This window comes from Mirounga leonina, unplaced genomic scaffold (genome assembly GCF_011800145.1).
Source record: "Mirounga leonina isolate KUSES-001 unplaced genomic scaffold, KU_Mleo_1.0 Mir_454, whole genome shotgun sequence".
NCBI lineage: Eukaryota > Metazoa > Chordata > Mammalia > Carnivora > Phocidae > Mirounga > Mirounga leonina.
The window spans coordinates 1,676,640-1,701,031 of NW_023270763.1; the positions used below are offsets into that span (position 1 = coordinate 1,676,640).

The 24,392-nt window shown below is 49.9% G+C and overlaps 1 protein-coding gene across 1 annotated transcript in view; it reads right to left on the reverse strand.

Annotated features, from left to right (window-relative positions):
* SNX8 (sorting nexin 8) overlaps nt 1-24,392 on the reverse strand; it is a 37,554-nt gene that overhangs the window by 11,082 nt on the left and 2,080 nt on the right. Inside the window, exons 2-3 of the mRNA XM_034988260.1 lie at nt 15,871-15,981; nt 1,743-1,933 (exon numbers count right to left, since the gene is read on the reverse strand). Of these exons, the coding sequence (XP_034844151.1) occupies nt 1,743-1,933; nt 15,871-15,981 (302 nt within the window). The remainder of the gene's footprint in view (nt 1-1,742; nt 1,934-15,870; nt 15,982-24,392) is intronic.

The following is a 24,392-nucleotide window of genomic DNA, read 5'->3' on the forward strand; positions in this document are numbered from 1 at the left end:
CTCACACGACGTGCGCGTATGAGCATCGATCCCGGAAATCACACACACTGTACTGCTTGTAAATAACGCTGCTCAGGGACAGCAGCCAGTCTGACCCCGACGACCGGACGCCCTGGGGAAGCAGAGCTGTGCACACAGCACAGGAGGGCCGCTGCCAGGGGCTCGGGGCAGAGGAATGAACAGGTGGGACGCAGGGGACCTTCAGGGCCGGGAACACTGTGGGACAAGTGGCAGTGGATACCGGCTGTCACCGTCCAGACCCACAGAATGCGCGCCCACCCAGAGGGACCCTCGCACCGACCGTGGTCTCTGGTGACAACATGTCCGCATGGGATCACCGGTCGCGATAAATGCCCCGTGTGGGGGACACTGATCATGGGGCAGCCTGTCCTGGCGGCGGGGAGCAGGGGGATATGGGAAATCTCGGTTCCTTCCACTCAATTCTGCCGTGAACCTCAAAATGCCCCCCAAAATATAACGTCCATAAAAAAACCGTAAGCTCTACGAGAACCACGACGTCAGGCAGCCGCTCTGCTGGGGACGGCACACGTCGTGCCACGTCTGTATCCACCACGGCCTCTGGTGAGCAGGGTGCTGCTGGGGCTGGAGCAGCGCATCCCAGGAGGGGGCCAGGGCAGAGCGGGGACAACAGACTTCCTGAAGAAACGGGGCACCTGGACGACACGGGAAGGGCCAGCCGCCAGCGCCCATCCAGGGGAGAGCAGCCCCCGATGCTCGGAGCCACCACACCCTGGACCGCATCCTGGGCCGGGAGGCCGGAAGGAGACACGCCCGCGCCGGCTCCAGCCCGCGGAGGAAGGGGCTGGGCCCCCCCGACCCGCCCTCGCCCGGGGAGCAGCACCCGCAAGCGCACTAGAACAAAGCTGACTCGCCGACTTCGGTCTCTGCAGCTTGAGAACACCTTGAAACAAAAATCCCGTGACTGCCGATTCCCACAGCACACGCACACAGCCATTCGGTTCGGAAAACGCGCTTCCTCCCCGGGATGACAGAGACTCTTCCAACCGAAGCCCCACAGCAGCAGGACTCTGTCGCGCCCGCGGGGCCCTGCTCCGCCTGTCCTTGTGCGGCCCCCACTGACACAGCGGGCCTCCACAGGCCCAAGGATGCTGTCGGCTCATCGATGACTTAATCCTAGGTTTCCAAATAAAAACTACCCCCAGGATCCATTCTAACAGCACCAGGATATAGAAAGAGAACGGAGGAAGGGACGGAAGACTAGCACTGCAGATGCCACCCCGCCTCCGCACAGACGCACAGCCAGGTGCCCAGTGCCTCCTCGACTCCGGTATCGGGGGGCCCCTGACAGCGCGGGCAGCGTCCTTAGTGGGGATGAGATGGACACACACCAATCCTGCCCTCCGAACGGGACCCGAAGCCCATACTCTACCCTCAGGGATTTCCCACCACTGCAAAACCACATCAGGCTGGCCGGCTCCCACGGCGTGTGCCCTGCAGACTGGATGAGCTCCTCCGAGCAGCATCCCAGCATAGGGACGGGGGGGAGGGCAGGCTGAGCTAGCTGGGGGTGTGGCTGAGCCAGAACAAGATGCGGGGACACCCAGGCTATGGAAACATGTGTTGGGTGGCTTGGCTCTCGGCGTCCAGTTTTGGATCTTCCCTTTAAGCCCAGCACACGGATTCTCTCTGCGGCCCTTCTCCCCCTCAGGCCACCCCACCCCGCCTCGTCTCCCAGCAGGCACACACCGTTTACCCCTCACCTGGCTGGAGACCTCGTACTCCACGTGCTTCAGGAAGAGGCCCTTCTTCTCGGGAATGAGCTCCACCTGCACGGTGTCCCTGGCCAGCAGCTCCTGCAGGGTGTGTGAGAGCAGCAGCGGGTTCCCCTGCGGCACCTGCATTCGACCGGGCTGTGGGTCCCTCCGCTCGTGGACCCGGGGCGTGGGCAAGTCTGGAGAAGGGAAGGCGATGGCCAATAAAAACAGCTGCTCGGAAAGTGGAGGCTGCCACCAGCCAGCCCTCCCTCCACCGCGTGCTCATGCAGCACCGGACTGTGGCCACGTCAACCCCCGTTCGTTCATGCCGCGGGGCTGGCGCTCAGGGGCACCTCCTTCTGCTCCGAACAATCACCACGCCGTGATGTGTCCACCCGCCTATGAATCAGCAAACACACCCACAGATCCAGGACCAGTCGGATCTAGTTTTCAACTTGGGCAGAAAAAAGTCAACTATTTACAAGTTTCATGGAAAAGAGCCCTCCTTTTCTCTAGAGTCCAGAAGAAGGTTAGAACTAAAGAAAGAGCCATATAATTTCTCTGTCCCACTGTTTTTACAGTGAACACACATTACTCCGTGTGCCAAAACATTCCAATTCCATGTACGTAAAAAACCTACATGCTTGCTTAGAGCTAGGATTCCCAATCACACAAGTCAAAGAATCATACCCTCAAACCTCAGCTTCCCTACAGACAAGGAGTCACCCACACCTCACTCACAGAGCAGCAAAGGACAGATCAGAGAGATCACAGGCTAATAAATACGGAAGTCACATTAAAAAGTCTGTTTGGGGGGTGCCTGGTGGCTCAGTCGTTAAGCGTCTGCCTTCGGCTCAGGTCATTATCCCAGGGTCCTGGGATCGAGTCCCGCATCGGGCTCCCTGCTCCGCGGGAAGCCTGCTTCTCCCTCTCCCACTCCCCCTGCTTGTGTTCCCTCTCTCACTGTCTCTCTCTGTCAAATAAATAAATAAAATCTTTAAAAAAATAAAAATAAAAAAATTAAAAGGCTGTTTGGTTTTTAGTACAGAAAGTTCTAAAGAAAGAAAGTTGTTTTTGGTTAAAAAACATAGTAAAGTTAAGGTACCCCACAGAGGGGGAGGGGGTCTTACTCTAACCAACACTGCTATAAATAACCACAACAAAATGTAGATTTCTTTCCTCTTTTTTCCAAATTTTCTACAATGTGGTTGTATCATTTTTCATGATTTACTTTTTTTTTTGTTAAGATTTTATTTATTTATTTGACAGAGAGAGAGACAGTGAGAGAGGGAACACAAGCAGGGGGAGTGGGAGAGGGAGAAGCAGACTTCCTGCTGAACAGCGAGCCTGATGTGGGGCTTGATCCCAGGACCCTGGGATCATGACCTGAGCCGAAGGCAGACGCTTAATGACTGAGCCGCCCAGGCGCCCCCATGATTTACTTCTTAAAACAACACTTCAAAGTAAGATTGTGCTTTATATTCTAAACAGAATTAATGACGAGATTATTTTCATCTGTGAAATTACTCAGCATTTTAGAATTTAAATGTAGTTGCCTTTAATTGACCTTAAAGTTTAAGACAGAAAATAAAGCAAGGCCCTAATACTTACTTGGGAACCCCACGGGCCTCATAAAAACTCCACACAAAAACTCAGTACCGCGTGCTCTAAAGCAGTAAGCTCCCAAGCGAGGGCACATACCTTAGGGTGAAAACCATCCACAGGGTGCAGGAAGAAAACAGAAGCAAATCTAGTTGTATTTTCATCTCTCGTTTTACACTTTACATTCCTGTGACATCATTACATACATAATAGAGTAGTACAGCGCATGCATGTAACTCACTAAAACCTGTACCGTGTAGATGCACACGCGTGTATGGTGTATGTGAGTGTGAGGTGTGTGTGCATATGCAAGTATGTGTGCATGAGTGAGTGTATATGTGTGCACAGAAGGGAGCGTGTGCACGTGTGTGTGCATGAGTGTGACTATACATGGACACAGGGAGTGTGTACATGTGTGCGCATGTGTGTAGGAGTATACATGTATATGGGGTGTGTGCATGTGTAAGTGTAAATGTGCAAGTGTGTGTATAAGCATGTATTTGTATGTATATCATGGGTGTGTACATGTATGAGTGTGTACACGTGTGTATGTGAGTATGTGTGCATATATTAAGAGTCCCCAATATCTTTTGTGTTGTTGTTATTTATTTGACAGAGAGACACAGCGAGAGAGGGAACACAAGCAGGGGGAGTGGGAGAGGGAGAAGCAGGCTTCCCGCTGAGCAGGGAGCCGGATGTGGGACTCGATCCCAGGACCCTGGGATCATGACCTGAGCCGAAGGCAGACGCCTAACGACTGAGCCACCCAGGCGCCCCAAGAGTCCCCAATATCTTAATGGCCAAAATGTGGAGACCACAGCTCCAGAAGGTTCTCCCATCCTAATAACCCAGCCCCTTTCTGTGTAAAAATATTTTGATGGCCTTAAACTGTGTTTACCCAGTCTCTTTAGGGACCACATGTACTCTCAGTCAACGAGCCAACAAGTGTTTCTCAAGCACCCACTTGAGTACAGCCACGAACAATACAGGGTTACTGAGCTCATTAACAAACACTAAGCACACGGCTACGGACGGTCCCCAATGCTGGGCACAATCCGTGAGGATCCAAACTCCAGGGCGAATGGGAATCCCACTGTGACGTAACTTTATGAGCACCGTGATAATGAGAGAGGGGGCCCAGACGCAGCGCCTGAGCACCAACTCCGGGGGATGCATCCCAGCTGCTGGGGGCCTGGCACGCAGAAGGGCCTTAAGGAAAGCTTGCCAAATGACTATCTGCTGCTATTTACTGCATTTTCAGGAGTGAAAAGTAGCATGTCTGGGAAAACAAGGTCTTGTGTAACTAGAGCACAGAATATGTGGAATGACAGGAAAAAGTGAAGCAAAAAGGTAACAGGGGAAGACTATCTTTATCAGAGAAAAGATATGCAAATACATGTATCTGAGAAGGAACTTATATCTGGAATACATAAAGAACTCTTAGAACACAGTAGAAATAAAAACAGACAACCCAATTTAAAAATGGGCAAAGGATTTGCATAGACATTCCTCCAAAGATATACCAGTGGCCAGAAAGCACATAAAAAGATGCTCAACATCACTGACCGTCATGGAAATGCAAAGCACAGCTAGAGGAAGATACCACCCACTGTGACAGCTCTAATTTAAAAAAAAGAAAAGGACTAGTTAACATTGGCCAGGACGCGGAAAAGCCTCACACATGCTGGCAGAGGCTGGCCTCAAGAACAGCCTGGCACGTCCTCACAACATGAGGCAGAGCCCCTCCGTGAGCCCACAGTTCCACTCCTAGAAGTACACCTGAGACGTGAACATGGATGTCCACACAGAGACCTGTAGACAAATGTCCATGGTGGCACTGTTCATAGGAGCCAGAGAGCGGAAAAACCCAAGCGCCCACCAACTGTCAGGGAATAAATAAAAGCAGCTTATCCGTACAATGGATTATTAGTGGCCGTACAAAGATTCATGCTATAAGATAGATGAACCTTGAAAACATGACAGTAAGTGAAAGAAGCCAGGCACAAGGACCACATATGGGATGAATCCATGCAAACGTACAGAAACAATGCAGATGGGTGCCTGCCTAGGCCTGGGGGTGGGGGGCAGTGACGGGAGAACTGGAAAGTGAGGACTGGAAAATAAGGGGTTTCTTTGGCGGGTGATAAAATGCTCAAGGCAAGGGATGCACCACCCCGTGAACATGCCAACACTGCTATGTTGTGCACTTTGCATGACTGAAGTGTATGGAACACAAATGAGAACTATGAATGCCTTACATATAAAAGGCGAGGGCGCCTAGGTGGCTCAGTCGTTAAGCATCTGCCTTCGGCTCCGGTCATGATCCCAGGGTCCTGGGATCGAGCCCTACATCGGGCTCCCTGCTCCGCGGGAAGCCTGCTTCTGCCTCTCACACTCCCCTTGCTTGCGTTCCCTCTCTCGCTGTGTCTTTCTCTGTCAAATAAATAAATAAAATTTAAAAAAAAAAAAAGAGGGCGCCTGGGGTGGCTCAGTTGTTAAGCGTCTGCGTTCGGCTCAGGTCATGATCCCAGGGTCCTGGGATCGAGTCCCACATCAGGCTCCCTGCTCAGCAGGAAGGCTGCTTCTCCCTCTCCCACTCCCCCTGCTTGTGTTCCTGCTCTCGCTATCTTTCTCTCTCTGTCAAATAAATAAATAAATAAAATCTTTAAAATAAATAAATAAATAAATAAATAAATAAATAAATAAAAGGTAGGCGACACGGGTAAGTGGCAGAGTAAGAACCTCCAAAATCCTCCCTTCGACAGAAGCAAAAATGGTCAGAACCACTTTTTCAGAACACCAGAAATTGAAAATGTGTGGCAAGCCAGGGTATATTTATTGATGCGATAATTAGTTAAAATGAGGCCATACTGGGGGCACCCAGGTGGCTCAGTCAGCTAAGCATCTGCCTTTGGCTAGGTAATGATCCCAGAGTCCCAGGCTCAAGTCCCATGTCAGGCTCCCTGCTCAGAGGGTAACCTGCTTCTCCCTCTCCCTCTGCCTCTCCCCCTGCTCTTGCTCGCACTCTCTCCCTCAAATAAATTAAAATCTTTTATAAAAAAAAAAAAATCAGGCCATACTGGAGTAGGCAGGCCCTCAATCCAGTATGACTGGAGTCCTCATAAGAAGAGGGAGGACCACATGAGGACCCCAAGACACCCGACACCGGGGTGGGTACGCAACCGCAGAGGCAGAGACTGAAGCCACGCAGCCACAAGCCAAGGAATGCAGAGGGTGGCCCGCCACAGCCAGACTCTAGAAGCGGCAGGAAGGGACTCTCCACTATGGGGTTCGGAGGGAAAGCAGCCTTGCCCACACCTGGATCTCAGACTTCCGACCTCCAGGGCTGTGAGACATTACTGCTGTTCCAAGCTACCCAATTTGTGGTGCTTTGTCATGGCAGCCACATAACACCCACACAAGTAACTTTACAGAATTCATTCAGAGAGGTCATTAAATAAAGTCAACAATGAGAAGCAGCAACACCTTGGGGAGGGAAGAAAATCTGATTTCAGAGTTGCCACAGTGTATTATTTAAACTGTCCAGTTTACAGCTTAAGTTCGTAAGACATGCAAAGAAACAAGAAAGGATGGCCAAACGTGAGGAAAAAAACCACCACCAGAAACCGTCCTCAAGGAGGGCCAGGCATTGGACTCATTCAACAAAGACCTTACAGCTGTCTGAAATAGGTTCCAAGAACTAAGAGGAACCATCTCTAAAGAACCAAGGGAAAGTAGGGAGAACCAGGTCTCAGCAACAGAAAATATTGATACACAGAAGTTGTACAAGAGAAGCGGATAAAAATTCTGGATTGGAGAAACTCAATAAATGAAATGAAAAATTCACTAGAGGGACACAACCGCAGATCTGACTGGCAGATGGGAAGACAGGCCAATGGAGATTGTGTGGTTTGGAGGACAGGAAGGAGAGAGAATGAGGAAGATGGACAGACCCTCAGAGACCTGTGGGACACCACCAAGTGCACCAACATCATCATCATGAGAGGCCCAAAAGGAGAAAGGCTCAGAACAAATATTTGAAGGAACTGCTATAATTTTCCGAAATTTGATTTTTAAACTCCCAGAACCCAAGAGGTGCCTGGGTGGCTCAGTCAATTAAGTGTCTGACTCGGGTTTCAGCTCAGGTCATGATCTCGGGGTCATAAGATCAAGCCCTATGTCAGGCTCCACCCTCAGTGCAGAGTCTGCTTGGAATTCCTTCCTCTCCCTCCCCCTCTGTCCCTCCCTGACCCTGTGCATGGGTGCACGCACCCTCCCTCTCTCTCTAATAAATAAAATCTTCTAAAAAAAAAAAAAAAATCCAAGACCCCAAAACTCCCATTAAGATAAACCCAGGAAGATTTACACCTAGACAGATCACAACTGCAGGGTTCAAACCGTCCAGAGACAAACAGAAACTCTTGAAAGCATGAGGAGATCAGCAACTAGTAAAGATGAACAGATGAGGGGCGCCTGGGTGGCTTAGTTGGTTAAGTGACTGCCTTCAGCTCAGGTCATGATCCCGGAGTCCTGGGATCGAGCCCCACATCGGGCTTCCGGCTCAGCGGGGAGCCTGCTTCTCCCTCTGACCCTCTCCCCTCTCGCGCTGTTTCTCTCTCGCTCCCTCTCTAATAAATAAATAAATAAATAAATAAATAAATAAATAAATAAATAAAATCTTAAAAAAAAAAAAAAGATGAACAGATGACTCCTCAGAAGGCTCAGAGGCCACGAGGCAGTGGGATGGCACAGAGTGCCAGAGGACAGAACGGTCAACCGTATTCTACATCCAGCCAAACTATCCCTCCAAAACGAAGGAGAAATTAAGACAGCCCCAGAAGACCAAAAACGGTGAATTCACCTTGGCACCCACAGCCCTTCCTTGCAAGAAACAAATCCACATGAAGAAAGAACTACACTGGCAAATAGACAAGGCAGTAGAAACTTATTCCTTACTTGTAACTGTTTTCCTGGATGACTTTAAAGACAACTGTGTTAGGCAATCACCACAAATGTGCTTTAACAGCATACGATTTACAGGGATACAATCTGTAGGATAGTAAGAGAATGGGGAGCGGAAGGGAGCTGTACAGCGGCGAAGTTTCTACACACAACTGAAATTAAACTGGTACCATCCAAGCTGGACTGGTACATATTAAAATGTGGAACACCCAGAGCAACCCCTAAGAAAATACCAGAATCATATAGTGATCAAAACAAGGGAATTTATTTTTAAGATTTTTTCTTATTTATTTGACACACAGAGAGAGCACAAGCAGGGGGAGCAGCAAGCAGAGGGAGAAGCAGGCTTCCCACTGAGCAGGGAGCCCGATGCGGACCTCGATCCCAGGACCCTGGGATCATGACCTGAGCCGAAGGCAGATGCTTAACCAACGGAGCCACCCAGGTGCCCTAAAACAAGGGAATTTAAACAGTACACTAGAAAACACCTATCTGATGTAAAACAGGGCAATGTCAGAACAAGGGAGGAAAGATAAAAGTAATGAGGGAAAGATAATTTGGGGAGCACCGAGAAGTCTCTATTAAAATTTTTAAGATGGAGTTTTCTCTATCCAGCATGTATTAGTTTTGTTCTTTTCCTGATGGTTAAAGTAAGATAATATCTCAAGACAGAACATACACTCAGTAACGATTACCAAACGGTCACATGCTGCCAAAGAATCTGAACTCTGACCACAGGAGAATCTAAAAGTCAGAACAAAAAAAAAAAAAAAAAAATTTTTTTAAAGTCAGAATCCAAAAGGCACATTTTAAACTAAAGACACAGCACGCACTCTTGATGGGACCCCACCACCCTAAGAATAGCCCCTCTGTAGAAGTTTCAATCTTAAGAAAGCTATGACCCCAAGTATCGGTTGCCTGAACTAGGACATCCATGTTTTAAAAAAAAAAATGTTTAGGAAGGAAAACAGGTCATGTCAGATCAGCTACCTGTCATGTAATGGCCCATTCACCATGGAAAGAGCAGGAACACATAGAGGAAGACTCTGGTTTTCTGTGGGAGTAAATGTCAAGCTCACAGGACCTGAACACTCTCATGAAATGGAAAACACTGCGCGCCCACCCAGCCCTGACAGGTGATGCAGACGGGGAGAGAGGCGGCTAGGCCCCGACTGAAGGGCTAAAAGGATGGGTTCTGACGTCAGACAGACATGTGCTGACATCTGGTTTCTGACTTCCTCACCACAGGGCCCGGCAGGTGACCACCGAGCTTACCATTTATCACCAGTAAAAAGGCGGTAAGGGCGCCTGCCCCTTACCCTCGATGCACCTCGATGACTGCAACAACCCTTCCTCCTAGCAGTGCTCCCTCCCTGCCCCAACCCTTCTGGCACCAAACTGCTCAACTGAGGGGTTCGGGCTCAACCCGGAACCTGCAGTTCCGAACAAGGCCTGGCCTTGAAATGCCACTTGCTGCCCACCAGCCACTGGGAAGGAAGCCGCTCTCAGTGCCACGGGCTGATTCCACCTTGCCCCAGTGGCCCTTGTGGGAAACGGCACATTGGACCTGAAAATACCTAGCCCCTAGAAGTCACTCAGTAATCCCCCTGCCTCCCTTCCAGATTCTGGTGTTCGAATCCAAAAAGCCTTTGTACATCTGTGGACTAAGATGTAGAACCAACTGCCCACAACAACAGGTGTCCGGGGCAATGAGCTGCAGGCCGGCCCGCAGATCAAGGCCTCACGCGCGGCAGGGATGAGGCTCTGGACGCCTCACTACTATCGGACAGCCTGGCAGGTGTCAGGGAAACAGGCGTCACTCCCAAGCCAGCCACCAAGGCCCCGTGTGACCCCCAGGGCACGCCTCTGCCTCTCTGCAGCGCACAGACAGTACCAGCGAGCAGCCTTCAAGATCCCTTCAGCTGTGAAATTCTGTGGTTCTCCAAGCCAGCTATCCACAAACGAAAAGCACCGAAACGTCAAAGACGGCAATGCTTCCCAACACACTTGCCTCAGAGCCTCTGGGCGGCAGTCCTGCTCAGGGCAGGCACCCGGAGACATGGAGCCCCCATGTCCTGACGGCAGCTGTCCGCTGGGGCCGTACTCACTCACCACAGGCCAGAGCTTTGGGAAAGCCACAGCATTCGTGCAGTGAGCCGCGCTCTCGTGCACGGCCTTGCTGCGTCTAGGCCAGCCTCAGCAAGCGCGGACTGCTGCGGAAGTCACGGGCTGGGAGACTGCACAGCCGCACGGGCCAGCCCCTCCCGGGAGGCCGCCCCCTCGGGACGCACGCCCACCCACGAGCAGGGGCTGCACGGAGCACGTGCAGGCGTCCCTAACTCCGCTCAGCCCAGGCGCTCCCCGGGGTCTCACCGCTTGCAGAGAGCCCCTCCCAGCATCAAGGGCTGTTCAAACCACGATAGGTCATTTGTCCTCCAAAGGCAGCCAGGGAGGAAGGTTCCTACTGTCTGAGTTTAGCAGGAGGGTGCACCGGGACACATGTTCCGATGGACTCCAAGTTCACGGTTCTCCCACCACACACATCTACCACGACCGCCATCCTCGGCCGTCCATTCACCAGAATGTGGGATGACAAGGGCCAGCAAGAGACAGCGCAGTCTCAGGGCTACAGCCTCCAAGGGGAGTGTGCATCAGAATCACCGGGTGGGCTTGATCAAAGGCTGACAGGTAAGGTAACTGTTATTTTAAAAAAAGATACAAAATACGTGCTGGCCAGGATGTGGAGGGACCGGAAGCCCTGTGCGTGGCAGCTGGAAATGTAAAATGCCGTGCTGCATGAAACAGCCTGGCAGCTCCTCACAGAATAAACACAATCACCGCGTGACCAGCAATCTCACTGTGGGTCTCTCCCCACAAAAACTGGAAGCAGGGACTTGAAGAGGTGCTCACTCACCCACGTTCATGGCAGCATGATTTCCAGCACCCCGCGTGTCCACTGACAGATGAACAAAACACGGTCCATCCGCACCGTAGAATAGTATTCAGCCTTAAAAAGGAAGGAACCCTGGTTCCTTCCCCAACATGGATGAACCTTGAGGACACGGTGCTCAGTGAAAGAAGCCAGACACAAAAGGACAAACACTGTGGGATCCCATTTATAGGAGGTCCCTGGACTCACCAAAATCACAGACACAGAGAGTGGACGGTGGGGCCAGGGGCTGGGGGGGGTGGTCAGAGTTTTGTGGGGGGACAGAGTTTCAGTTTGGGAAGATGAGAAAGTTCTGGAGACACATGGTGGTGACGGTTGCACACTAGTGTAAATGTTCTTAACGCCATGAACCACACAACTGAAAATGGTTAAAAGTGTAGGTCATGTATGTTTTACAACTGAAAACCCACACAGGTTGCTGGGCTCTGCGCCAGAGTCTAGGGTGGAACCTAAGACCCTGAGTTTCTAACAAGCTCCCAGGTGAAGCTGCTGCTGGTCCAGGGGCCACAGTTTGAGAACCACAGACGCAGGATGAGCAGAGGAAGGAACTCAGTGCTCAGTGCCTTGCCTGGACCCATGGCCCAAATCTGACAAAAATCAGGTAGGTGTTCATAAATGTGGCCACCATGCTTTACTCAGAGAGAGCAGTGACCAATGGCATTCCAGATGACAACTCTTTCACCAAAATAACAAGAAATGGAACCAGCAGGGGTCCCCAATTTTCAACAGGAACATTCCTTGTCAGGCTCATGAAACAGGTTTCTACCTATGATCAAGAACTGTTCTAAGCTACTCTGTTATTCTGAAATTCAGCTGTTCTCAGGAAACAGAAGCAACAGTGTCCTCGTCCTTATTGCGACCATGGCCTCAGAACTGAGAGCTCAGCAGGTGCATGACCAGGGAGCGCTGTGAACCCCCGAGTGGGAGGGGGGTGGCGGACCCCTAACTCGGAGCTCAGATACACAGAAACTCTCATGGCCTCAGCTTTGCTACCCCTCGGATGTGGCTTTCTCTTACCACCTTATTTTATGTACCATGACGACATTTTTTAGATAAAGAAAACCACTCCAGGGGCGCCTGCGTGGCTCAGTCCGTAAAGTGTCCGACTCTTATTTCAGCTAAGGTCATGATCTCAGCGTCATGAGACTGAGCCCCGCACCCAGCTCCACACTCTGCAGAGGCTGCCTGAGATTCTCTGTCTCCCTCTGCCCCTGCGCCGCCCCCCCCCCCAAAAAAAAGAAAAGAGAAAGAAAACCACTCCCCCCTACAGCGGGCACACATCTGATTCCCCTTGCATATAACTCCCCACCCACAACAGACATACAGGGGATTTTTTTATACACAAAGTGTGTTTCCATGTGTGTACATGACCATGTTTCTCTTTCAAATTTTCTGTAAAAGCAAAAACCTCCAAGCTCTTAGCCACTCACATAACACAATCACCACGAACACTGTTTTCCTTTCATTCAACCTTTGTTCTTAGGTACTTTATAAATGCGTTTACATTTGTTTTCATTGTGAGATATTTCAAATGTACATAATGTACAGAAAATATCAGAATCCATGTATCCACCACGGAGATTTCACAGAAGATAACACTGTGCCATATTTTCCTCTGAAAAAGTGTTAAATACAGAAAACACGTTACAAAGGCACGCCACCACCTCCCCCTTTCCTATTTGACAGTGGCCACTGCCCTAGAGCCGATGGACAGCATTCGCAGGCAGGCCTGTGTGCTTTCTCAGTGTCCGTACGCGTCCGTAAAGTGCATGCGAGTATCGTCTTCCACATATACAAGAAACATAATCATTCCCTTTGTCTGAGTTTTCTCATCCTGGAACACAGCACGTGTCCGGAAAAGTGCACATATCAACTCCGCTCAGCTCCATGCACAGCAGTGTGGCGGCAGCCAGACAGACGGGACACACAGTCTCCCCACACTCCGCTTCTCCATCTCGGCCACGCCCCCCAAGGGTGACTGCCACCTTCCAGCCCCACACGTGACTTTCGCCTGTTGTCACATAAGTGGAATCAAGCTGTAAGTCCCCCCAACTCTGCCTGCTTCTGCTCCGCGTGATGTGTGATGCCCGCCCGTGTCCCCGATACAGACCACACGGTGTGGTCAGGCCACAGTCTACCTCCTGGTTCTGCCGCTGGACACCTGGCTGGTCCCAGGTTTTCCTAGGACGCGCGGCGGGGCCAGGAGCGCTTAGCCCACGTCGTGTGGTGGGCACGTACGCTCATTTCTGTTCGGTACGGACCTTACAGTGAGGTCCCTGGGTCCCAGGGCTTCCCAGGTGCGGCTTGGCCAATACTTCCAGAGTGGCCAGTCTTCCAGAGTGACTGAGCCACATCGCACTCCCGTGAGCAAGAGGTCCGGCTGCCTCACACCCGGGCCACTCAGTATTTCACCCGCTTCCCCTCACCGTTCCGTAACGCTTCTCCCCCACGCCTGCCGGTAAATCACCTTTTCATCTTGATTTTTTACATAACAACCACTATTCTGTCTTCCTAAAAACTATTACCTGTAGTGATTGCACAATATCTCAGGTATGCAACTAAAAATCAGGGAGCCATTCTCCCGTTAACTGTTCCCTGCTACTGAAAATGCATGAAGAATAGCCTCATTCACAAAACATTCTGCTGTATTTTTTTATTCTGTCTTTAGCATCAATTCCTAGAGAATGTTACATTTTTTTTTCCTAATGGACATTTCCCTGGATGGCTTTTATACACACACATGTGGAGTAAGACTTTCTTCAGAAACCCTCTTCCAAGCGTTGGTGCAGTGACCTTGGTAATCTAATGGATGTACCACAGTGGCATTAAAAAGATAAAACCAAGGGGCGCCTGGGTGGCTCAGTCGTTAAGCGACTGCCTTCAGCTCAGGTCATGATCCCAGGGTCCTGGGATCGAGCCCCGCATCGGGCTCCCTGCTCGGCGGGAAGCCTGCTTCTCCCGCCCCCTCTCCCCCTGCTTGTGTTCCCTCTCTCGCTGTGTCTCTCTCTCTCTGTCAAATAAATAAATAAAATCTTTAAAAAAAAAAAAAGAACACTGGGGCGGCCCTTCCTGAGCCACTCGCCTGTCGCCTGGGCCCGAAATGTGAAGATCTTCCCTATCCTCCACGCCCACGGTGGGTCAGCCGGGGAGCTCTGATGACTGAACCCGCAAATGTTCTGCAGTTGGGCCCCGCCGCCCGGCCCGGCGCCTCTGCAGACTCTTGCTGCCCTCCCAGCAGGCCTTCCTATGCAATTCCAGCCCACCTCCAGCACCCGCTCCTCACGGCCTCCCCAGAGCGATTTTTGGGCGCCTGGGTGGCTCAGTTGGTTAAGCGACTGCCTTCGGCTCAGGTCATGATCCCGGAGTCCCTGGATCGAGTCCCGCATCGGGCTCCCTGCTCGGCAGGGAGTCTGCTTCTCCCTCTGACCCTCCCCCCTCTCATGTGCTCTCTCTCTCATTCTCTCTCTCTCAAATAAATAAATTTAAAAAAAAAAAAAAGATAAAACCAGGCACCTGGGTGGCTCCGTCAGTTAAGCGTCCGACTCGGCTTCAGCTCGGGTCATGATCCCTGGGTTCTGGGATCGAGCTCCATGTCAGGCTCCCTGCTCAGTGCAGAATCTGCTTAAGATTCTCTCTCTCCCTCTGCCTCTGCCCCCACTTACACATGCTTGCTCTAAAGAGAGACAGAGAGAGAGCAAGAGAGAGAAAACTAAAACTTTAGCTTCCCACCTGTGGATCAGAACGGCAATCACGGAGGGGAATAGAGCCTAATGCAAAGTTTCCTCAAATCCACCCCTACCACCCCCCAACACTGTTCTTTTCTCCTTTCTCAGCCGGCAGACACTCCAGTCCTGCTGCCCCCCTGCTCACCTCTCCTTAGCCACAGCAGGACCTGCAGCTTAGAGCCTGTCTGCTGGCTCACGCGAGGGCCACCCGCTCCCCAGCGACCCACAGACCAACTCCTTCACCTTCGAATCTTGGTACCACCACCACTTTCCCGTGACAGGTACTCGGTGACAACTGCAACTTGCACCCTCTCCCCACTCCCCACATGTGCAAGCACATGTCACTGGCTCAGTACCTCTGAAAACTGTCCATGTCCCACAACAAGACCATCCACTCCAGGACAGCAGGCCTCCTTCCTTTGTCCACACTTGGCATCCCACCCAGCACACAGTAAGTGCTCAAGAATCATTCGCCGCCTCAGTGAAAGGAATCAAAGTCACGTGAGCAAGAAAGCCACATACAGGAATCGAGGCCTGCTCGCTATCTTAGGCAGGCCCGCTCCGCCCGCACCAACAAATCTCATCAAGGTCCCACCAGCGACAGGAACCGTGCCTCAGTGAGCTATGGCGAGAAGTAAAAGCTGGTAATGCAGAGGATGGCTTTCAACAGGCGCCACCATGCTGAGCCCTGAGCAGGGACAGCCTCACGCCAGCAGCACCTCCCCACCCCCACCATGGCCTCCCTGCCAATTTTCAGCTATATCCACTCTTCCCCAAAATAACAGAAGGCAAAAACCCGGATTATATAAAGCCATAACACGCCATATGGATAGTCAACCTGCACAGCAAGAGAAGAAAGGTTTTCATCGTCCTGCAATTGTTTAAGTGTTTTTACCTTGAAGCAAAGTAAAAATAAACAATCTCTTCAGGTCCTTCCAAGTCCTCTGGTACTTCTTAGCCGAAAATTTCTGAGTTGAATCCTCTCCAAAGTTCAGTTCAAACACTCCTGTAACGGTAAAGTGTTTCCAAAGCCCTGCTAAGAGTCTAGGGATCCTTCTTACTCTCCGGGCTGAATCTCCTTGCTGAGCTTCCTCAACGTCTCATCCACGAGGGCCTCCCACACCCGAACATTCACCACCTCCCCACCCCACATCCGGGAACTCTGGCTCCCCGACGCTGCTGGGCATGGGGGTGGCACACAGTACATGCCACCTGTGTGTTCCGTGTGCGAAGGAACACCGCCGGAACCCTCCCTCACACCATACAGGAGAACTAAAACATTCAGGTCCAGGGTTCACTTTGAAAGCACTAAAACTACAAGCTCTTAGCAAAAACTATAGAACTAGGTCTTCCGACCTTGGGTTAGGCAAAGCCTTCTTAGTCATGACACGAGAAGCACAAACAACAAAAGAACAAAAGAGATCAATTGGACTTCATCAAAATTAAAGGTTGTCCTGCTGCTAGACACCATTAAGAAAGCACAAAGACAACCCACAGAATGGGGGGAAACATGGAGGAATCACAGATCTGATAAGGGGTGTGTGTCTAGAATATAAAAAGAAATTCCAAAAACTCATGTTTTTTTTTAAAAAGACAAACTACCTAATTTTAAAAATGGAAGAAGGATTTGAATACACATTTCTCCAAAAAGATACACAAAAGGCCAATACGAAAAGATGCCCAACCACAATGAGATTCCATTTCACACCCACTACAATGGCGATAATCAAAAGGACAGGCACCAAAAAAAAAAAAGAGGCAATAACAAGTGTTGGTGAGGACACAGAGAAATTGGGAGAGCTCATACTTGCTGGAAAACAGTCCAGCAATCCCTCCAAGGGTTAAAGAGAGGTTACTATTCGACCCAGTCATTCCACTGCTAGGAATGAAAAATATGTCCACACAAGAACGTGTGCATGAACGTGCACAGCAGCATTATTCACAGCAGCCAAAACGTGGAAACAGCCCGAATGTCCACCAACTGATGAATGGATAAGTAAAATACAGTCTCAACACAATGCAAATGCTATGCAGTCATAAAAGGTCACGGCGCGCTGGTCAGTGCCACAACGTGGATAAACCCTGATGCTCAGTGAAGGAAGCCAGGCACGGAAGGACACATACCACAGGCTTCTATTTACATGACATCCCCAGAAGAGGCAAATCTGTAGGGACAGAAAGATCAAACACCACCTAGGCTAGGAGGAGAGGGACTGGGGAATGAAGACTGACCATAATGGGTGCGGGGTTCCTCCCGGAGGAGATGAGAATGCCCTAAGACTGATGACAGTGGCAGCTACACAATTCTGTGAATATACTAAAACCCCTGAACTGGATACTTCAAATGGGAGAATTATGTGGTGTGTGAATGAGAGCTCAGTGAAGCTGTTAAACATGTTTTATGAATTCCCCCTCTTCTCTCAGCTTCTCTCAGCTTGTGAATACAAACCGCTTCTCTACGCCAGCGCGGTGCCTGGAACACGGATGGCCTGCAATCTAGAACAAAGGTGTCTATGAAGAAGGGGAAAAATCATCTACCTGTGAAATCCTCTGGTTGTTCCGGGCACAAGCAGAAAAGTCTAGCTGGCAACACTGCCAAAGAAACTTCCAGAGGCCCATGGGGTCCCTGTCGCCCCTATGGCCATGAAGCTACAAGTCAGAACTGGAAGCAGCTGCTGAATGCCCAGATGCTAACAGAGTTGCCCTTAATAAATGTGTCTCCCCACTCCCCTAAGTCTTCCCACAAATTCAAAGGCAGGGATGAAGCCAGCCATCCGGACAGCTGTGTGCAGTACACCCCACCATTCAAACCAGGACCACTCCCAATGAAACCTCTTTGTGTCTGGAACCTTACTGAATGCTTTACATAACATCTCCTTAGTCCTAGAAAACCCTCTAAGCAGGTGCTTGGTCCCATTTTACAGATGCGAAAACGAAGCTCAGCTAGCAGCAGGGCCGGCCCGAGGGTCACAGAGCTGGCAAGCTGAGTCTCGGGGCGAGAACCTGCACCACGCTACCTGATGACGCCCAATCCCGTGTTCCCTCCCTGACGCACGGGGACAGGAGCAGGAACAGGCACACCCCATGCCCGGGGCCAGAGGTCAGATGGGCTCGGTGCACATCCCCGACTCCTGTATGACTATGGGCCAACAGCTCACCTCCCTCACCGCACCCAGTTTTCTCGTCCCTAAGATGGGGACCATACCATGGACATCACTGTCTGGCTGCAAGAATTTTTTTTTTTAAGAAGGTATGTGAAAGCATCTAGCATGGTGCCTGATGCTCAAGCTTTTCTTTTCCCAAGGACCTGCAGACCAGACACAAAGCTTCCAGATCAAACCACAGACCCAACGAACTGCAGGCCTGGCGTGCTCGCCGCCGCAAGCGCTGGGTTCTACACTGTGACAGAGGCATCTTGCTCCGGTCAAGACCCGAATGACGCCTGAAGTTCCGTGCTAACCACGTGTGGCTGGCCCCTGGGATCTCAGGGACACATGTGAGCCACTCACACACAATTAGGACATCCTCAGCTATGAGGGGCTACCCCTTTCCGAGGGAGATGCAAGAGACCAAACCACAGAGGGGAAAAAAAAATCACGGGTCTGTTTCCTGAAGACATCACAAAACTGAAGCTGAGTGCCAAAAACAGTCACCTATCAGATGATTTCCTCTGACTCAAACTGGAGCAAGAAGAACCAGCACAGGGGCCACCAGATCTGTTTCTCCATGAATCTCACCAAACCTGCTTCTGAAAGGGCCCCATTCAAGTTGGGTCTATTCCTCAAAAAACCTCTTCAGTCTCTCACTTTTGGAATGTTTACATGTGGGGAGGCCCAGTGATTTTTTCCAGAGTTTAAAAGGAATACTATGTTAGCTAATATGCGGAATCTTGGAATAACTTACAAAGAAGGAGTTCAAAATTCCAAAAAGAATCATGGTCTCTCTTTTAACTAAATTCAATCTGATTTTGGTTTTTTGTCCTTTCCTCAAACCCTCACCCCGGGTCTGGGTGATTCAGTCTGAAAGCGTCTCAGGTTTTCTACGATCTCTTGCCGTGAAAGTGAAAATATTCCAAGATATCCAGCAGGGCTAAGTGCATCTCTATCCCAGTGAAGGCTAGGAGGTGACATGTGCCACTTCCGAACCAGAGCCACACGCTTCACCTACGTGTGAATCCCACTCTCTGGTCCCGGGCCAGTGACGGGACTGCTGCCGCCTCGGTTTCCCCACCCGTAAAGTGGGGGTGACAGACTACTTACTTCGCAGGGTTACTGTGAAGGGCACGGCATCTCCTCCATCAGGCCCCATCAGAGCGTCTGACACACAGGAAGCGCTCTGCAAGGCTTCATCATCAACATGACCCGTACTCTGCACCGTGAAGAATGCCGTATGTGGAAGCCCCTCCCGGGAGGAGGCAAAAGACACCCTCCACCCGTGACGCGGTCCATCTCGGGAAACACGCCACTTCCACAGGTCACAGTTAACCTCTAAACGCTGCAGAGGCTCCGGGAGACCCCCACCTTCGCGGTCTGGCTAAGAAGGAAGATCAGCGGCACACCTGAGACACGAGATAAAGGACCGCACCTACAGACCTTCCTCGGAAGAGCTACAAATGCAATCTCCAATCTCCCCTTGGCGCAAAAACCCAGCAGTGAGTGGCATTTCTCAGGAGCCGTGAGGTGACCCTACTGTCCCAAAGACAACTAACAGCGCTAAGTCACGACTATCGCCGCACTCCTTTACAGTAGATGGCTTTGGCCAAGGACATTCTAGAACACCAGGTGAGGTCCCCAGACAGCTCTCCAGCGGTGACACAGGCCAGCAGCCCTAAGGTCTGAGTCCTGCGGGTCCCAGGGGCCACCGAAACGGCTGGACTCACCAGCGCCAATAATATTCAGACACAGACATCACAAACAGTGGAAGCCGGGGCGGCGGGGGGGGGGGGGGGGTGTCTCCTGCTGATTCAGTTCAGGATTCTCCATTAGGAGTGGACGTTGACACAATAAAACATGTATTTCAGTACAAATGCATTTCCAAAATTAACTAGAGAGTAGAAACCGAGAGAGTTCAAAATGCCTACAAAACTACTTTAAAACAAGACCCCTTGCACCCACCTCTGCTGGGCAAGCCTCATCGTTAGCAGATGCACGTGACATCTTGGGATTTCGGGGTTTCCCTCCATGTTTTCCACTGTGAAATAGATAACACCCACACAGAAAGGGGTGTAACACGTCTATGGACAGTGCAACAAAATTATATCTCAAACACACAAGCAGGCAGAAAATTAAAAGACCACCAGCACCTGAAACCCCCACTTGCCCTGTATCCCTTATAGGTCAAACCCCCTTTCTCCTACCAGAGCGACCACTGCCTACTTTTCATTGTATTTTGCTTGCTCTTCATTTATAGTTTTATCACCTAAGGAAGCATCCCCCTACACGACAGAGTTGAATTCTGCATGTTTTTTAACTTCACAGAAACTGGAGTCACCAAAATGTGTGTTTTCTCTGGCTTCTCTGGACACCCTCAGCAGTGGAAGGGGGGACTCAGTTCTGACATTTGCAAAAGTCCCTGAACAGGTCACCTAAGGGCATCTACCAGTTCTCAAAGCCGGATAACCGAGTTTACAGAAACTCTGATTCAACTGCAAGGCTGATAACAGCCATAACCTCTAAGGTGGGGAACTAATTTAGTGGGAGACAGACTTCCTGTACCAAGTGCAAACTGGAGGACAAGTTTAACTTTTTTTTTTTTTTAAAGATTTTATTCGCCCACTTGAGAGCGAGAGCACGTGACCATGATGGGGGTGGTGCAGAGGAAGACACAGACTACCCGCTGAGCAGGGAGCCCGATGCGGGGCTCGATCCCAGGACCCCGGGATCATGACCCGAGCCGAAGACAGTCGCCCAACCGACTGAGCCACCCAGGCGCCCCTTAAGGACAAGTTTTACCATTGGTTCAATTTAAAAGAATCATTTTCTGAAAAACATATGGCAAGAGTATCTTTAACACAAATTGTATGACATTAGTACTTTAGAAACACAACAGAGAGCTTGATGCATTATCATGCAGGCATTCAACAGATAACGATAAAAGCTATTTTTACCAGGGTAAAAAGAATGTTCAGTGAAAAGACCAGGCTATAAAGGGTATATACACTGAGGATAGCCACGTAAAAAACATATGCATGGGAAAAAGAAAATAGAGTTGACACTCAAGCACCATGGGGGTTAGGGGCGCCAACCCCACGCCCTGTACTGCTGAAAATCTACATGTAACTTCTGATGCCCCAAAACCTTAACTACTAACAGTCTGCTGTTGACTGGAAGCCTCACTGATAATAAAAGGTCAATTAATACATCTTTTGTACATATATGATATAGCCTAACCTTACAATAAAATAAACTGGAAAAAGAAATGTTAAGAAAGTCAGAAGGAAAACACATTTCCAGCACCGCACTACATTTGCCGCATATGGCCGGCACCTTGTCGCTCACAAGTCAAGTGCACGCTAACATGCAGCGGTTGTGTTGAAGTGGTGGGATTATGGGTAAGTTCTCCGTTTATAAAATGTTCGAACTTGCAGTTACGTTCTTGTACAACAACATTCTCCTCCAAGAGCCAATTCTCATACAACAGTGCAATTTTACTGGTTTGATTACAACTCACTCGTAAGACTTGCGGTAAACAAACTCTACCAGCGCAAATCAGTTAGGAAAGATCCTCGGAAGACCCGTGTAAACGGACTTCTCGGAGACAGTACCTAACCCACAAGCCTCTCCAGTCCACACCGAGCTTCCCTGGAATTAATGAGGCATCACGTAATTTCCCCTCACCTCTGCTGAGCACACAACCTCCAAACTGGTTAGGAGTCCTCGAAAACCCCCACCGACCACCGGCTCCACAGGCAGAAACAGCCCATGTGCTCCCCTCCAGCCACCCAGCCAATAGAAAATGTGAAGTGTGGCATCAGAGGCCCCTGTAAGTCAAACGACTGACAGAACATGCATCTCAGGCCATCCTGGACCCCCGGTGCTACAAGATATTTTAATCCTGACTATTTTAACAAAGAGCCTCTACCCCTGAAGTCTGGTTATGGTTTTTGAGTGATTCTATAATAAAAACACACAGCAAAAACACTGCAGTTCCTCAGAGGGTAACAGGATCAAGAGTCACGGTCTCCACATACCCTGGGGTCCAGGCATTCCCCCTGCGCCTCCAGCCGGCCCTGCTCACAAACAGGCCACCCCTTCAGCCTCTCCCCAGCAAGTGGGATGGGCAAACATCTCTTTTTGTGTTGCCTTTTTCTTAGGAAGGAAAAAATAATACCAAAACAGAATTCCCCCACCCAGAACACATCACTTTCTTGCTAACCACAAATTCTGGCAAAATCTGTTCTACACAATAGTGATTCAGTCAGTTCCTCTTTCTTCAAATTGACACATTTTTACCTTGCAAATTGTGTACGTCTATATGAGAGTTTAAAGACCAATAAAGCAAACTTAAATAGTATTTCTACAGCTATCATCATCAAATTAAAATGTGGTATTATCCTTAAAAAGACTTACAGTAAAAATTCTTTTGAAACATTTAAGCCTTTTCTACAGAGCAGATCTTACTCTAGATCCTGGGAGGTAAAGAAAAATAATAATTTCTGCCTACTGAGAGTTTACAATCAAAACATGCGTAGTGATGAGAGGAGGATGGACAGGAAGAGTTTTTTCCCGAATGCAAACCGCACTTTGAGGTATAATTTAACCCAAATGCATACATCTTATGTGACAGCTCAATGAATTCTGATGAATGTACACCCAGAGAAAAAGCAGGTAAGGGGTGGTGGCTGGGGCCGAGAGACCAAGGAAATCGCCCAGGCATGCAGAGAAGGTGGGGGCCCCTGTGCAGGAGCTTGGATGATAAGAAGAACTCAGCAGTGACCCCAGAGAAAACCAGGAGACAAATGGCTGGGAGCTTCCTAACCAGATGGAATGTATGGAATGCCATCAAGTTAGCCACTCCAACAGAAGTGAAGCTGATTCTCCCGTGTTCTAAAACAAGTTTAGGTCCATTGGATTGCAGAAAGTGGGGCCATTTGTCGTTTGTGTGTATTTTTATCAGGGTATGATGCAATCTCAAAAACTCAAATTACACAGTCAAGCATATATCACATTCATCCCCTGCCATTCTTACCCTATGTCCCAACTGCTGAACTTCAAAACCTCAAAATAGGACCTGAAATAAAATCTCATCCTGCACAGAGAACAGGATGTTCCCACTGGGCACTGTGATAGTAATAATTTTAACATAAAATCCCCAAAGGGTCTATGTTCAAAATGAAAAAAGAAACGCAACAAATCTACAAGGAAAAAGACACACTCCTAAGAAAAGGGGCAAGAGATACGAACGGTGAGTCAGTTCAGAGAGGCCACACAAGATGAAACTATGACAAGAAACTAAACTCCACTAATACCGGAGGAAAAGAAGTCCAAACAAAAATGAAACACTTTCTGAATGTTTGTAAGTCTGAAGGGAGTTTATAAGAATGGTAGTTAGCATCCAGGAGGTCACGAGGAAATGATGTTCTTAATAGGGCCTCGACAGTCACAGGAATAAACTGGTAGGAGCCCCCAGAGGATAAGGTGTGGGTGTCCGCTAAAACAAAAGATGTGTACACCCATGAGCCAGCGATGCCACCCCCAGGGCAGCTACTTTGTTCAAGGCACACTAACACGCCCTCCCCCCACAAAGCGGTCCACAACCTAAGCCCTGGAAACTGAATTTGTTGTTTCCACAGTAAAGGGGAACTAAGGTAGCAGGTGGAATTCAGGTGGCCAACCGGTGGACCTTTAAATAGGCCACGGGTTGCGGATTATCCAGGTGGGCCCAATGTAGTCCAGGGGTCCTCAAAAGTGGAAGAAGTAGACAAGAAAATGGGAACCAAAGAAATGACAGCACGAGAAAGACGTGGCCCATGGCTGCTGGAGAAAGGGGACCATCATCAGCTAAGGAATGTGGGAGGCGTCTGCAAGCTAGAAAGGCCAGAAAATGGATTTCCCCCTAGGGCCTCCAGAAGGAACGCAGCCCTGCCCACACCTGATAAGTAGCTGAGGAAAACTATTTTGGACTACTGACCTCCATCCAGATCTGTGAGACGATAAATTTGTGTTGTTTAAGCTACCACGTTTGTAGTAAGTTGTTACAGCAGCGGCAGAAAACTCACACACTGGGCGCCTGGGTGGCTCAGTTGGTTGGGCGACTGCCTTCGGCTCAGGTCATGATCCTGGAGTCCCGGGATCGAGTCCCGCGTCGGGCTCCCTGCTCGGCGGGGAGTCTGCTTCTCCCTCTCCCACTCCCCCCTCTCGTGCTCTCTCATTCTCTCTCTCTCTCTCTCTCTCAAATAAATAAATAAATAAATCTTAA